The sequence below is a fragment of the Orycteropus afer genome, unplaced genomic scaffold, assembly GCF_000298275.1.
Source record: "Orycteropus afer afer isolate SDZICR_OR568_19922 unplaced genomic scaffold, OryAfe1.0 scaffold00035, whole genome shotgun sequence".
Classification (NCBI taxonomy): domain Eukaryota; kingdom Metazoa; phylum Chordata; class Mammalia; order Tubulidentata; family Orycteropodidae; genus Orycteropus; species Orycteropus afer.
The window spans coordinates 7125116-7143095 of record NW_006921622.1 but is presented as its reverse complement, the minus strand read 5'-3'; the positions used below and the strand labels follow the sequence as shown (position 1 = coordinate 7143095).

The 17980-nt window shown below is 35.1% G+C and overlaps 1 protein-coding gene across 1 annotated transcript in view; it reads right to left on the bottom strand.

The window, feature by feature from the left end:
* The window catches only part of PLXDC2 (plexin domain containing 2), a 711109-nt gene that overhangs the window by 280701 nt on the left and 412428 nt on the right, over positions 1–17980 (bottom strand). Inside the window, exon 4 of the mRNA XM_007936353.2 lies at positions 14381–14450. Within this exon, the coding sequence (XP_007934544.1) occupies positions 14381–14450 (70 nt within the window). The remainder of the gene's footprint in view (positions 1–14380; positions 14451–17980) is intronic.

Genomic DNA, 17980 nt, shown 5'->3' with positions numbered 1-17980 from the left:
CCACTACCCACTCCTCAGAAGGAAAATGGAGCAATCTACTTCCATAGTGATACTGCCTCGGAAACCCAAGGAGGGGTTGCTATGAGTTGGGTCCGACTCGACGGCACATAACAACAACAACAACATTCTAGGTTGTTGCCTTTCCACATAAACTTTAGAATCAGTTTGTTGATCTCTACACAATAGCTTACTGGGATTTTGTTTGACATTGCACTGAACCTATAGATCAAGCTGAAAAGAACTGAATCTTAATAATATTACATCTTCCAATCCATGAACATGGATCTTCTCTCTTTAGTTAGATCATCATTAATTTCCTTCATCAGTATTTTGTAGTTTTTTGGCATATAACCTTTTGCTTATTTTTAAAATATTTCTATCTAAATATTTCATTTTCTTGGCATTATTATAAATTGTATTTATTTTAAAGTTTGATTATTTATTGATGGTATATTAGAAAGTAATGGACTTTTATATATTGAAAAGGCAATATTATCCTGCAACCTTGTTATTTCCTTATTAGTTCCAATTTTTTTGTCTGTTCTTTGGGGTTTTCTAAATAACCAATCATATCAGCTGTAAATAAAGATAGGTTTATTTCTTCTTTTCCAAACTATATAATTTTCATTTATTTTTCTTGTCTTAGCTACTCTATGGGTTTCCACCATAATGTTGAACGAGTGATGAGGGAGAATATCTTTGCTGTGCTCCTATCACTGGGAAAACAATCCAATCTCTCACAATAAGTAAGACGTTAGCTGCAGGTTTTTTTTTTTTTTTTTTTTTAATCTGTTTTTAGTGTATGTGTATATGTATATGTGTGTGTTTACATGAAGTTGAGGAAGTTCTTGCTAATTCTAGTTTGTTGGGAGGGTTTTTTATTTTATTATATCATAAATAGGTATAGGATTTTGTCATTTTTTCCCATTTCTACAATATGATCGTATGATTTGTCTTCTTTAACTTGATGCTTTGGTGAATTAAATTGCTTGAACTTCAAATGTTGAACCAGCCTAGCATGTCTGGTTGTTTTGTGTAACTCTTTTAACACGATGTTGGATTTCATTTGCTAACATTTTGTTGAATGTTTTAGACTAAATTGCTCTTCTTTCTCTAGTTCCTAAGGTTCTAATATATGCATTTAAGTCTATAGAGTTTTCCTCTGTGTACTGCTTTCACTGTTTCTTGCAGACTTTGGTAAGTTATATATTCATATGTATTTGGTTCAAACTATATTTTGTAATATCTATTGAGTCTTCTTTTTTGACCCATGAGTTATGTAGAAGTCTATTGTTTAATGTATAGATATTTGGTGTTTTTCCAGCTATCTTTCTGTTATTGATTTCTAGTTTAATTCCATTGTTATGTCAGAACATACTATCTGTTATTTATATTCTTCTAAAATTTGGTTTCTGGATCTTGTAGCATTCTTTAAAAATACACTCAATTTCAGCATTATAAACTAATTCTTTCTAGTCTTTGTTCTAGTGTATTTTATTGTATTTAGTGTATTTTATTTATTTCATTTTGTCTTCAGGATTAAAAAAAAAAAGAAAGCTAAACTAAATAATATATTTTCAATTCTACAGAAGATAAGACAACTTATAGCATGTGATATAAATAGCATTGTATATTGGGGGATAAAGAAAAATTTAGTAAGTAATGTTAAATTGGTAACCATTTCTATAGAAAGAAGTCAGATTCCCATTTACTTTTTATAATGATTATTTAAAAAATTAGTTGTCATGGGGGAGCTCTGGGAGCATAGTGCCTAAGGCACTTGACTGCTAACCAGAAGTCTGGAGGTTCAAACCCATCAGCCACTCCTCAGAAGGAAGGCTGGGCAATCTACCTCCATAGTAATACCACCTTGGAAACCCAAAGAGGGGTTGCTATGAGTCAGGTCCAACTTGATGGTACATAACAACAACAACAACACAACACTTGTCATGGAGTCAGTTCTGACTCATGGCAACCCATGTGTGTCAGAATAGAACTGTGTTCTACAGAGTTTTCATTGGCTAATTTTTCAGAAGTAGATCACCACATCTTTTAACCAATGAAAATTATAGAGAGATCAAGTTATAAACTTTCCTCAGTGTAACATTTGGAAACAAGGGAATAGCAAAGTAACCATTCATAATACCATCATTCCCAAACAATTAACATTTGCTTTTCCTTTCATTTGTTTTTCTTGTGTATTTTAAAATAATAAGCACCATAGTATAATTATAATTGGATAACTTGATTGCTCTTATAAGCTCTTTCCATTTTAACACACAATCTTAATTTTTAGTTATGTGATATTCCACAATCTCATTTTTCAAATTGTCTAGAAGTTGGCAGTAGGCAATACTTTCCATATTATATCATCAGTTTGATCAGATTTCATTCAATGCAAAAGAAATTGTTTTTTAAAAATTATCCTAAATTTATATAATTCTAGAGAGAGTGAGAACAGTAAACTTTACTTACAAGAATGCACTAATACAAAGTGAAGTTTTAAAGGCAATTTGAAGGAGACAGCTAAGTGACCTGAGACATTTATATTTCTATATAAATATCCAACCAACAAACTATATACATATATAGTTATTTCAAACACACACACACACACACACACACACATTCAGTTTGTGGGCTGGTTGGTTTTGGACCTCAATGACTAAAAATTCATAAAGCTTCTGATTAGTAGTCTTTGTTCAGCTATCTATTACACACAAATGACCCAACTTGGCTTTCATATTATGTCAACAGCTTCATGTAAAGGAAGGTTCAACTACTGTAATGGCTTACTTATAATTTAAAGGAAAAAAAAAATAGCTTCACATCCTAGCACTTTAATATTTTGATATGAAAATTTTCTTGTTTATTCAGAAACTATTCTCAAAATTTGATAATTTGAGATACTTTGGTATATTTGAGGTAATTAAAAAAAATATTAAAAAAATATAAAACATAAATTCTCCTGATCAGAATAAACTGAATTTTAAAAGTAGATTCATCTGCAGATTCATTTCCATATTAAATATTTAATTATATTTGTCTTATTGTTTGGTTTTAGAAAGTGATGACAAAAGAGTATAAAAAGTTTCCAAATAATACATATTCTAAGTTATTTTGCTATGGTTGAAACTTAAAGGAGATGACTAAAACATTTCATCAAATTTTCTCATGGAGGTAAATATCAAAGAAAACTAGATAAATTAAAAAAGTCATCCCTTCTCTAAACAATTGAAAAATTAGAAATTAAATTCAACTTCAAATGTACACACTATAACACTGTTATACAGGCAGTCCTTGAGTTAGGAACTTCCGACTTACATATAGCCTGCAGTTAGGAACCAACCTCTGTAAAACCTATTATAGTAAAAATAAGAGGGTGCACTATAGTTTGTAATAACAAACAGGTGTCACTTTGTGATGCATATTTAAACAATATTATTAATATTAGTAATGTACTATTAAGTTAGAGTGAGCTCTGGTAGCATAGTGCTTAAGGCACTTGACTGCTAACCAGAAGGCTGGTGTTTCAAACCCACCAGCCACTCCTCGGAAGTTAGGTTGGGCAATCTACTTCCGTAGTGATACTGCCTCGGCAACCCAAGGAGGGGTCGCTATGAGTCGGGTCCGACTCGATGGCACATAACAATAACAACAACAATTAAGTTAGAAGTTTTAGTATATTTGGATGTATTTCTTTAATGTTTTTAATGCATAAAAAGGTATACTGTGTATTATACGAACATGGAGCTCTGGTAGCATAGTGCTTAAGGCACTTGACTGCTAACCAGAAGGCTGGCGGTTCAAGCCCACCAGCCACTCCTCGTTAGGAAGGTTGAGCAATCTACTTCCATAGTGATACCACCTCGGAAACCCAAGGAGGGGTCACTGTGAGTCGGTCTGACTCGATGGCACATAACAACAACAAATAGGAACATTTGACTAACTGATGTTAGATATGAACCATACCTAGCTGTTCCAACTAACGTACCAACTCTACTTAAAAACAGACTTAAGAACAGAACTTGTTCATAACCTGGGGACTGCTTATATAGTTTTAAATGCCAGAATTACCTAATTATTCCAAATCCCCTAATTTTGTGAGTTTTTGTTTGTTTGTTTGTTTGGTTAAATCTTTTAGTATTCTAAAAGTACTGGGTTTTATCTGCAAGCTTAAAAGAACTTTTGTTTTTAAAGTAGCTGTGGCAATTGATAATAAACTAATTAAAAGGCATTCCCCTCCATGTTCTTTGCCTTCAGCAGAAACCTCTCATTTGAAAAGTAATTCCAGCAGATTAAATGAAAATCTCTCTGTAGGCCTCAGGCTAGAAGGATCAACAAGGTAATCTAAACTCACCATAACCCCATAAAGCTAGCAAACAAAACATTTAGACATATTCCTTTTTGTGCTATTATGTTTCAGCTCCATAACTCGAGCTCTATCAATTGAAGTAAGAACAGTTCAGGGCTGTTTTCACATCATACCTGCTGGTTTTATGCATGGGTGTGTACACACACACACACACACACATATTGGAAAAGATCCTAGAAATAAAAGACACACCAAATTAACAGATGCATATATAGAAATCTGCCTCCCATTACAAAAGTATAGCATCACATTAAGACTTAAATTTTGATGCAAAATAAAATTTGCATTCAAAATGCAAACACTTAATTTTGCATTGGGACTGGATTACTATCAATGCATTTTGAGACAGATTATTAGCAATTAATTGAATTTGAAGTGTATGAAAGGGAATCTGGATGCCTCTAGGGGTATCTCTGTCTCTCATCCTGTCCCCATTGTTTTATGTATAATTAACTTTATGCTTTGGTAACTTGTCCTTAGAGCTCCTGTTAGACAAAGAAACATAATGATATATGTGATGTAATGATTATTGTAATGCCTGTTATAAAGTTAACCCAAAACCAAACTCATTGCCATCGACTCAATCCCAACTCATAGTGTTCCTAGAGGACAGAGTAGAATTGCCCCATAGGGTTTAGAAAGCTGTCATCTTTATAGCAGCAGACTGCCGACACCTTCCTCCTGTGGAATGGCTGGTGGATTCCAACTACAGACCTTTTCATTAGCAGCCAAGCAACCACCGTGCAACTGGGTCTCCTTATTACATAGCTATGACTTACATAATGCAAGATTTTATTGCCATGTTTACAAAACTGCTGGAATTTGGAAGATTTCCAGAGTCACAGAATATCAGCAATCAACAGTCTTTAGAGAAGATGCTGAACTGCACTTAGACATGACAGATATACGGATTCTGATAAGGAGGATGTGTTCAATCATCTACATGCTGCTGTAGTTCTCAGTCATGCTTTTAAAATGAGCAGTTAAGGATGATAAAGCATCAAGTTCCTAAAAACCCATTGAGTTCCCTCATCAGTTTTGTGGAGTCAAACCTGATGACAGTATCATGAAAGAAAACAATAGACAAATTATTTTAATAAGTAAGAACACGTTTTATGAAGAACATATTTTGAAAAGGAAAAAAAGAGAAAACTTAAACATAAAAGTTATAATAATATATGCTATTTACTCTGAAACAGGCATCATCAACTTATATTAATTAATTTAATCTTCACAAAAATGCTTATGAGTTAGGTAATTTTATTGTGCCATTTTACAAGCAAGGAAATTGAGGCAAGAGAGATTAATATGAGAGACTAAATTCTTCAAGGTCACAAAAGTTATGACTGGCTTGGTTTATGAAAAATCAGACAGCTTGATCCAAGAATCTATTATCTTAACCTAGATGCTAGATTGTTTCTTTAAAAAAAAAAAAAAGATCAGTTTCTGGCTTCAGGAAAGATTGAGGGAGCTCTTTTGAAATAATTCCTGAAACAGGCAGGGTCTAATATCAGTCTTGCTCTGTTTAATATTCTTCTTATTTTCCAGGACTGGGCAATGTTAGAGCATTTTATACACATTGTTTCTTTATTAATTATAAGTCATTTGTACTCCTTTCATTTGGCTGATAGATCTGAGCAGCTCTCTGTGTAAACTTATTTTTCTGAATTACTGGTATACTGTATAGGAAAGGATATAAGCAAAATGTTTGTTGCCAATGCTTCAGTTAAAGCCTAGATCCTCATTAAGTCAGTGAGTGGTGCTTTCCAGAGACAAACATTCTTAAGTGAGTGTCCAAGCAAGAGGGGCAGGTTGACACTCCCTTTGCTGTTGTGGCAGTGGAAGGGGATGTCCCTGCAGGAATGTGTTACCCCTGCCTTTTGCCCAGACTCTCATCTCAGCTGATGAGTTTTCCTCATCCTTGTCCTCAATTATGACTCAATCATCCTGTACCAACAGCCCTTTCTCTTTTGGTTTTCTATTAATTGTCCTCCCTTTTTTTCTACCCATATTTCTCCCTCTGGCATTTTCCTTGCTTGTTCCTATTGACTCAAGTCTCATTCCTGAGGAGTCCCTTTCTGGTTTCCCCACTGACCTAATCTCCAACTACACTCCCCATTCCTAACCCCAGGAAGGCAGTACTAAGGAAATATGATGTGATGATACAAAGAAAACAAAAGTGCTTGTGAATATGCAGTAAAAGCCTGCATAGTAAATTACTTAGTGTGGCTTTTCTACCCATAAGTCTTTGTAAACTCTGAGGTGGAATTTTCCATGAGCAACTGAGGAGCTCCTGATTGCTAAAGTTATCCACCTGGGGGTATTTCTGTTGAGCAGTGGCACAAAACAGTGTTCTGGGAAGTTCACTCTCTCTCAGGTGCTTAGAATTCTGATGTTGTGATTGGTTAGTTTGGCCACTCTGCCAGACTCAAAAGGAGGCCTCCTAGAGGCAGAAGAAGTATCTCTAACTGCTGGCTGAGAAGGACATGCTGCTGAAAGAAACACACTCCTGAGAGACATGGGCTGCTGGGAAAGAGACACAAGAGACATGCATTGCTGAGAGAGACACTGAGAGACACACACTGCTGGGAGAGAGAGTAATAGAGTGTTGGCTGAGAGATGGCAGGCTGAGAGAGATTGAGCATTATTCCTGAACTTGAATTGTAGCCTGGTGCTTCCCTATTAAACCCCATAATCTGTGAGTTCTGTGTGGCCACTGCAGTGAATTATTGAACCCAATAGAAAGGTGGTGAGTGCTGCGGGAGGAACAGTTGGTGTCAGGGTTGGTGAAAGGGCTGGAGGGAGGCAGCATGTCTGGCCTCCCAGTTATGGGCCTTGGGCTACTGATGGTGATTCTGCTTCCTCTTGTGGGGTTAGAGGAGGTCAGAAGTACAGCCTCCCTGCCTCTTCAGCAAAGCCATATATTGAAAAAAGAAATTGTTTTTTGGTGAATTTGCTGAATCGAATGTGAACACTAGACAATTTTAGGGAAAGAGAAAGTTAGCAAGGGGATTGCTAAAATGAACTTTTGGGTTTTCAGAGGTAAATCTTAGAAAATCATTTAGATACAACAGCAATGACATAACCCAATATATCTTTCTTTCATGAATCTTTGGGAGTTGAGTTTGTTATTTTAAATTAGTGAACCAAAGTGGAGTGAATTTACTGTTGGCCAGCACCTATCCCTTCACTCAAAAATAGAAACCAAATTCACTGCCATCAAGTCAATTCTGACTCATAGCAACCTCCATTGGGTTGCCAAGGCTGTAAATCTTTACAGAAGCAGACTGCCCCATCTTTCTGCCATGGAGCAGCTGGTGGGTTCAAACCGCCAGTTTTTTGGTTAGCAACCAAATGCCTTAACCATTACACTACCAGAGCTCCTTATCCCTTCACTACCTTCCCTTAAATAACTTCTCCAGATACCCATAATATCTATTCTTAATTCATAGAAGAGGAAGATGATGAAGAAAAAGACATCAAAATAAACTATTCTCTTCTTCACCAGATTCAGAGACTTAATGGATGCATCAAGTTACATTATATGAGATTATATATATTTGGAATGGAGCCCTGGTGGTGCAGTGGTTAAGTGCTTCACTGCTAACAGAAAGGTCAGCAGGTTGAACCACAAGGTGCTCCACAAAAGAAGGATGTGGCAGTCTGCTTCCATAAAGATCACAGACTTAGAAATTTGTGGGCATTCTATCTGTTCTATGAGTTGGAATTGATTTGATTGCAATACATCACTTGGAAAACTATAAAATTATAAATCATTCATTATGATATAATAACTTACCTTCTTCTGCTCTTAAAAAGCCCTTTACTACTGTTATTAGTGAAATACCTCTAAAAAAAACATAAAATATTATTTGGGACTACTAAATATAACTAAAACTGTTACTATTTGAAAGCAAGCAAAAAAAGAATCTTGAAAGTGGTAGTATACTTCTTGAAACCCAATCAAGAAAATATACATTACCCTTCATTTTTAAAATCTCTATTACTGATAATTGAAAGGATTTTTAATTTAAAAAGGGAAAAGAATATGATTATTAAGTACATATAAGAAATGAGTCTACATGTGGGTTTAATGTACTATAGTTCAAAAAGTAATAGTTGTTTTTTTCTGGGGAGGAGAACTGGTAGACTAGAAAGCAGGGACAGGAGGGAGATTTCTATTTTACTTTTGGCTGCTTGAATTTTTTTTTAATGTCCATGTAATAATTTTTAAGATATTGAAAACTGGTTACTTAATGAATTTTTTAAATTTTATTAGTTATCATGTAGCAAACAAAGTAAAACAGGTCTAAAATTTTAGACAATTTTCTTGTAGAATCTCCAAGGATTTCTTACAGAATCTCCAATTCTTATAGAATTCCCCAAGTAGAAAAGAAGGAAGGTCAAATCCCTCACCCAATCAAGGTAAGTAAATACATTCATCATTTTTTTTTTTTCAATTCATGTTATCTTTGATTCCTAATTGTAATTACAACTGCTTGAAAATTCCACACATCATTTTAATTATGAATTTACATCTGTCCACATACTTAACATCGAAGGGCCAGAATTATCTGAATAACATCAATTATTTTCTTCCCTGTAACATCAAACAGCCTTTATCCCTTTCCTTCTTTTTCTCATCACAGTGTTATTGCACTGTAATGAACTCATGCAAAACTATTACTATCCATGGTCACAGGAATTAAAAATCAGACACTCAAACTTAAACCTATATTTTGAAGCATTTAAAAGATCACATTAGCAGTCTAATGATAAAAAAGAACCAATTAAAATCTTCATTTAGAAAGAAAATAAAAGGCAGTGTGATATGCAAATAACACATCTTAGTGATGCTTCTAATGGAGATAGTCTTATGAAATGCACAAAGGACTAATTTTCTAATGCTTGAAATATTTGTATTCTAAACTATTTTTTTAGATAGAAAGATAAATGGATGCTTTCAGATTCTACCACCAGTGAACCAGAAAATAAGATGGTATTTCCAATTCATTTTGTGTATTATTTGTATGGATGATTGAAGCTTTTGGATATTAAAATGCTTAATAAGCAAAGAATCATTTTTTTTTTTTTTAGTTTATAAATAAATGACTGGGTATTTGTTTAGTTTTCATCTATATTTTACCAAGAAGTTTAGTTTTATTATTAAATTTTTTTGCAAAGTTTACTCATAACAAAATATAAACAGAATACAGAGATAGGCCACAGTATATCTCTGTATTTTATAACTATTTTTTTTTTTAATACTGTTGATTGTAGCCACAATACAGGACAATGTAGCACAAAGTTTTAAGTAAATGTGTGTACATGTGAAAGAAAGAGTAGAAATTTTAAGGGAACATGGGAAATGGCAAAACAGCTAGTGAAGAAGGAATGAGGGAGATTGTGGTTTAAACTATGCAGTTTGTTTATTTGCACAGCTTGCATACAAAATGAAAACATTTCTCTTTCTTTTTCCCACATCCCATGCAGAAACAGTCTCAACAGGAGTCTATAGACACACTCAAAGAGAACGACAGCTGGTAATATATCTTTGTTCATTTTAGTTGCACACAAACCTATGTGTTCCTTATTAAACATCCTAGTCATCGATCTATTTGGAATGGTCTGCAGTCAGTTTTGTAAATTGGACTTTTTTTCCCCCTAGTCTTTCATGATTAATAACTTTTTTAAGATTTGTAAGACCAGTTGGTATTTGACAAGTAAAACTGTTTGCTTATAACACCTACTCAATCACAGAGGAGATCCATTGAAAATCTGTGGTTCAGAAGCCCTCCTCTAAGCTGTTCTTGGCTTTACTCACTGCATCTTAATGCATCCTTTTGGCTGGAAACCTTTTGAACCACCACGATTAAACAATTCAAATTATGCTTCTTGCACTGGCTCTTTCTCTCCTTTTCCACTGCTTCCACACTAATTCATGCACTATCACCTATGGCAGAAGTACTGAAAATCCGGCTAACCATTCCTTTCTCTGTCTTCATCCACATTGTCTTTCCCTGTCAGTGGCTTCCATGGCCAGATCAGCTGTCTACACGAAGAAAACCAATGCTTGCTGGATGTCACCCAAACTCCTAAAGTTCAAAGTGCCTCACATCACTCTCCTCATCATTCCTTCACTAGACTCTTACTCCAACCTTCCATAAACTGACTTATTTGACAGCCCTACAAAAACACTGATATGGCCTTTACACTGTCCTTTAGGTCTCCTGTCCCCTTGTTTGGAATGTCCCCTTCTTCTCCACCTCCTCTCAACTTGCCTCTTTTAGAACTAAAATTTTACCCTCCTTTAAGGCCAATGTCAAATATTAGCTCTTTCACAAGCTGTTCTTGATCAGCTGAGCAAGAATGACCTCCTTCTTGTCCGAACAGTATTCTGCTCTTTGAGTACATACAGTCAGCCTTTCTTAAATTTGCTTATTCATATCTTATCCCTTCCTCTTGAGAGATACTAATCTCAATCGATTCTAGTTTATTCTTGCCTGCAAACATCACATCATCTTGTATAGTATCTTCACATGGTAGGGACTCCTCAATATTGATTGAATGAAAGAACAAGTAAGCAATTTATTAAGCAGAAAACATTTGCAGAAGATTCTGATTTCATTTTGAAGAAACCCAAGTCAGTATCTAAATTACCTTGGCTGTACCTCTTTACACAGAGTTTAAATTATATATGCAAGTTCTGTACTGGCCTATTTTAAGAAAAAAAAAAAAAAGTTTCTTTACATTAGTGTTTTCTTCAAAGAAGACAGAGATCATTCAAGAGTTCTCTCCCCCCACCACCAACTTATTTTGAGGATCTTTTCAAAGGAAAATAGTACTTTGAAGCAGTAAAGATGATATAGCCATCTGTTTGGGCTTGTCCCTACCCATTTAGCTAAGGAAAATCTTATTTCACATTAGCTGAATCACTGACATGAGTTATAAAGATACAATTATTTGGGAAAATGAAAATTGAAAGCTGTCCTCCTCTTCTTCTTCTTCTTTTAACGACTGTGTGTAAAGATTTTGAACAAATGTAACTGATAATTTACCTTTTAAAAACAAATTGAACATTGGAAATCTCAATGTCAGAAAACATGCCTAATATCCATTTTATAAGATTACGATGTTTTGGTTACTGCATGCTTTTATAACAGAAGATATACCACAAATGGGATGGCTTTAACAAACAGGAGTTTCTCTTACAGTTTTGGAGGCTAGAAGTCTGAGTTCAAAGTGCCAGGATCTAGGGGCTGGGTGAAAACCCCTTGACCTTAGGCTTCAGTTCTGCCTCTTGCTCCCAGCCAATGAAACTGGAGGTTTTATTCATTAAGGAAGCTGCTGGCTGCTGAGGCTGACAAACCCAAGGTCAACAAGTGAAAAGACAGGCCCAATATTACCAAATCACATGGCAGTATATTGATTCAAATCCATTAAGAGTCCTAAGATTGGTAGACAACATGGGAGGCTGCTGAATAACGACTAGGCTACAGGCAGGAGTCAAGCGTGCCAAAAGCTAGAGACCGTCTTCAAAGTTGTTTCTTATACACTAGAAGCAGCCCACATCCCTAAAGCAGCTACTCGGCTGCTCCAGTAGCTTCCAACATGGAGTTAATTATCAATTTAACCATAGGGAATAATTACATCCAGCTGCCCAGCCACTCAAAACCAGGCCCAGCCAAGTTGACACATAACTTTATCTACTACTCCTCGGAAGGAAGGTTGGGCAATCCTACTTCCGTAGTGATACTGCCTTGGAAACCCAAGGAGGGGTCACTATGAGTCGGGGCCGACTCGACGGCACATAACAACACACATTTATGTTATACTTTAAAGGCTGGAGGTGATGTGATTTGACTCATGCCTTTTAAGGTGCTATCTTTTAATTTTACCTTTCCCCTTTTCATTCAGTCCTTCAATGGACATTAATCCTATTGGACATCTATTATGTGCCCAGCACTATATTAGGCATAGGAATTAGTACAACAAGCTCAAAAGGCACAGTCCTTGTGTGCCTTTTACTTATACATAGTTTCTTTGTAGTAAGAATTTGATAGTTTCAATGTGAAAACCATCAACTTTCCCTAATGTCAGCTCCTCTGCTTGACTCTGTCATTTTTGCCAATTGTATCATTCCTCTCCCTAGATGTGAAGGCATGGAATCACCAAGACCCTCAATATTTCTCAAGTAAACTGTTACAATATTCTTCAACTAAAGGTACTAGCTTCAGTTTTGTTTTATTTTGCACAAACAAAACAAACATATAGCTTCATCTTCTTAAAGCTTATCATTTATACAATTATACAAACATATAGATTCATCTTCTTAAAGCTTATCATTTACCTAATTATGTGATAATTCACCCTGGACATATTCTATAAAATTGTCTCAACCTACCTTTCTAATGTTAATATGCCACTTTTTAATTTTTTTTTTCTTTAATAAACATACCACTGCTATGTGTTGGAGCCAATTTGGCACTTAACAACAACTCTCAATTTCACTTAAAGTCAATGATTTACTATCCCAAACATACCCACCCATTTCTTCCTCAGGATATTTACTCAAGATACTTCTTCCTGTGACCCACTCTTACTTCTCTACACAACCATAGAAACTGGAGCACCCTTCAAGAAATATCTTAAGCCATAATTCCTCCAAAAAGTCTTAAAAGAATCTCACAGATATATGGGTTTTTCACCCCCAGAAATCTGTAAAATCTGTACTACATCATTTATATATATATTTAGGAACCCTTCATAGTGTGTTTCATCTGATAATAACTTTTCACTTTGTCTTAAAGCTCACAATACTACACATTCCTAAAGGCAGAGGTAGCTTTCTTTACCATAGTTTGGAGTAGATCCTCAAAAAAAAAAAACCTTTATTAGATTATTGATACTTCTGATTGCAAAACTTTTTTTGAACCTTACATATAAATTTATAGTAAAACACAGAAAGAGTGATCATTATGGTTTCTATATCATCCAGAAGACCAAAAATATAACCCCTGGGAAGAAAAGGGACTCTGATCTATGGTGCTTCAGACTTAGGTACTCCTGGTCCTTTCACCACACCTATCGATTTCCCGTAACTTTCTTTTTATTTATTCTTCCCTTTTCATGTTTTATTTTTCCCTCATTCTTCTGCTTTTTCCACCTCTACACCTTAGGCATACAAACACATTCTCTGGCATTTTGCTTGCATTTGCCAGCAGTATTGATGAAATAGGAGCTCTGGTAGCATAGTGCCTAAGGCACCAGCCACTCCTCGGAAGGAAGATGGGGCAATGTACTTCCGTAGTGATACTGCCTCGGAAACCCAAGGAGGGGTCGCTATGAGTCGGGTCCAACTCAGCGGCACATAACAACAGCAACACTGATGAAATAAAGTATTTTTGACTTTTAGGATATTCTATAAGGAATAACTGCTTTACTAGGATATGGGTAATCTCTAAACTAGCTTCCAACTTTGTGAAGAAAAAATAATTTTAAAAAATTCCAACTGGATTCCAGGGTTTACTTGTAAGACTCCCAAAGGGGTTGGCAGCTAACATGAGAAGCATTTATTTATCAAAAAGAAATAAATTTTCAAAAGAACACATGTATACATATGTTTGTATGTCTATCTATATCCATTCTTATCTACCATAAATAAGTACTGAAACAAAATACAACAGATCAACAGCTTCTCATTCTACTTCTATTCCAATTTCTGCCACTAATGCAGTCTTATCATACTACCAAAAAATGAATTAAAATTTAAGAGAAAACAGAAGTGAAGCTAAGCTGAAAATTATTATAACCATATTGTTTTTCTGCTATAAAGCTTTTCCAACAGCTATACTGTTTCGTAGGTTTTATCTATCCCCATGACTTGGTGATAGACGACAATGGTTTTCCCAATAAATGTCCCTTTTGAAATATGTAGTAAATTAAAAATAATAACTGTAGTGAAACTGTAGACTACTTAAGGTGAATGGGTAGAAAACCACTTACCCCCAGTTGCCACAGTGATTTCACGCAGGGAATGGCCATAAAATGGAAAATCGAAGGACAGATTCACTCTCTGCAAGGAATAACACCAAAAAAGAAAATCAATGTGCAGAATAATAAATGTGAAATGAAGAGCTTTTAACTTAAACAAAACAAAACAAAACAAACAAACAAAAAATGATGCTATGCTTCTGCTTTTCCCCAGTATTATTGTAGTTGACTTTTAAACTTGAATCCTTGATGGCAATAAAAGATAAGTTTTCTGGTAAATATCTGAAGTATAGACAGTCCCTGGGTTATGAAAGTCTTACTTACATACAACTTGTAGTTGTGAAGCAATTCCTATGAAGCCTATTATATTCAAAATTGTGGTACATAAAATGGTTTGTGATAACAAACAGGCACTACTTTGTGACATCAAAACATTATTATTATTATTACCACATTATTATGTTAAAGATGTTTTAGTATATCTGGAAGTGTTTCTTTAATGTTTTTTATGCATAGAAACAAAAACTTACACTGTATACTATATACTAAGACAAACATTTGACTAACTGACGTTAGATACAAACCATACCTAACTGTTCTGACTTATGTACAAATACAACTTGAAGACAGACTTAGGAACAGGATTTGTTCATAATCTGGGGACTGCATGTATATGAGAACAATATAGTTGGGCTGCTCCTAGGTACCAGGAGTATCTGAAAGTTTCAACTATAAATCAAGCTCTTCTAACATCCCCACTGCATTTTAGTTGTCGAATACACATATATACAATCAGCTGGGTTCTTTTAGTTTGACTTATCTTTTCTAAAACAGTAGAGCAGGTCAAGTCTAAACTAAATAAAAACAAAAAAGTTTTTATTCTATATTATTACAATATCTGTAGTCTATTTGTCTTCTCTATATCTCATAATGAAAAGCAATTTCATGAAATAAGATGTCTTGAATCTACAGATCTAGACTCACAGATATTTTCAATTTTTAGATGCAATGTGCTCTCAGATTGGGTTGATTATGTCCACTTTAAAATAACAGTGTTTTAGGATTAAAAATACTGGTTACTAGAGCTGATTTTCCTTGCTATATGGGAAAAAATGCAAGAGACTTACAAAGGTAGAAAGCTTATAAATCTTCCTCTCTTTCCTAAAAGGCGGACTGAAACTTTGGCATTTTCTCTCTCTCTCATATATGAATTTACATATGTATAGGTATATTGCTGTTGGCCACCAAGTAGATTCCAACTTATAACAACCCTATATGACTGAGCAGAACTGGCTCACAAGGTTTCCTAAGTACCTAAGGCTTTTGACTGCTAATCAGAAGGCTGGTGGTTCAAACCCACCAGCCACTCCTCGGAAGGAAGATTGGGCAATCTACTTCCATAGAGATACTGCCTCAGAAACCCAAGACGGTGTCACTGTGAGTTGAATCGATTCGAGGAGTTTTTTTTTTTTTTTTAAATCTCTATGGGAGCAGATCACCAGGTCTTTTATCCCTCAGAGGCACTGGTGGCTTTGAATAGCCCACCTTTCAATTCACAACTGAGTGCTTAACCACTGTACCACCAAGACTCCTAAAATATAGGTGCATGTGTATGTGTGTACATACACAAATCCAATGAACTAACACTGCCATCAAGTCGATTCAGACTCATAACCACACCCATTGGGTTTCCAAGGCTGTAAATCTTTACGGAAGTAGATCACCTTATTATGTTCCTCCTGCAGAGCAGCTGGTGGGCTTGATCTTCTGACTTTCTGGTTAGTAGCCAAATGTCTTACCCACTATGCCACCAGAGCTCCTTACATATACATATACAAAATATAAACACACATATACATATACATAGAGAGAGTTTTAAAAATAAGCAAAACAAACAAAAAACCCTAGCTTTTACACATTTGAAATGAGATCAATCAGATATATTATTAATCAAGAAACAAGAAAAAGAGTGAATTATAAAAAAATGGTCAACTGAACTAAAAGATCCAGAGGGAAAGTAATTAGCTAGTTTAGAATTTAATAGCATGCACAACTTATCTACAATGAAAAGCTATTATATAAAAATTCAACAATTTTTACATTTTATCTCTCCCAATGTATATTAAAAAATAGAGAAATATATCCAGATTGAATTTAGCTCTTTCCAATTCTGCAAATGATTGCTTTTCTATACCCATTAGAGATTTCTAATGACTTATTTGGCAAGAAATTAATCATTCTGAATTTACAGTGACTTTCAATTAGGTTTTCTTTCCTTTTTAATGAAAGCTACATCTTTAGAAAGGATTTATCATCATTTTTTCTTTGTGCTGACTAATGGAATAAGAAAACCCATTTTCACTGAACGAACTAAAATGAGTGGTCACTAATAACCTGAAATGAAAGCAAAATCATATATCTCAAAGACAATGACAGAAATAATTTTACAAAGGCACTTGCTGTAATATATTGTTTTCCATCATTTTAATTTATTTTCATGCTCGTGAGAAAATTGATAAAGTTTACAACATTGGGCACTCTCACATTCAGAATATGAGTTTGGTTTAAGCATATGTACTAATACATTCTATTAATTATCACAAAGATAAAGTGGATGGATATGACAAAAATTCTCAGCCACCACACATAAACTTGGAATTAGACTGATACACATAAGTATACAATATATTGCAGAAATTTATTTGAAATGCAAATAGGTTCTAAAAGAAAATTTGCCAACATGTCATCCCCAAGAGCACAACAATGATCAAAATACTTCCTTGTTTAATTGCCCACATGGATACGGAATTGCAATGACAGTTTAGGAAGATGCTATCTTCTAAATAATTGTGAAATCCATCTATTTCTCCCAGTCACTGTTCCCCAAGTGTTGTTATTCTAAACCAAACTCACTGCCATCAAGTCAATTCTGACTCATAGTGACCCTCACTGGGCTTCTGAGGTGGTAAATCTTTATTAAGTAAATTGGCACATCATCCTTCTGCAGAGTAGCTGGTGGGTTTGAACCGCCAACCTTCTAGTTAGCCGTCATATCTTATCCCTTCTTCAGAGTACCTAAGTAGCTGCCATCAATCAACTGTTGATTCACAGTCAACTGAAACATTGCTTAGTCCTGCATCATCGTTGTGATCAGATGTAAATGGGACCATTTTGATACATAGGGTTTTCATTGGCTGGTTTTCATAAGCTGGTCACCACCCCTTTCTTCCTAGTCCCTTAGTCCACAAGCTCCCTCAAACCTGTTCTATATCACAGCAACCAATACTCTTTACTAACAGGCAGGTGCTGCACATCTCCAAGTATACCAACCAAACTAAACTCACTGCCATTGAGTCAGGTCCAACTCACAGTGACCTCTCCTTGGGTTTCCGAGGCAGTACCACTACAGAAGTAGATTGCCCAACCTTCGTTCCGAGAAGTGGCTGGTGAGTTTGAACCATCAATCTTCTAGTTAGCAGTCAAATGCCTTAGGCACTAGGCCACCAGAGCTCCAAGTATAGGTCACTATTAATTCAGTCAGTTTTTAATAAGTGTCTGAGCTCCAGTTTTATTCTCTCAAATTCATTCTCCATACTACTTAGCCTATCATTC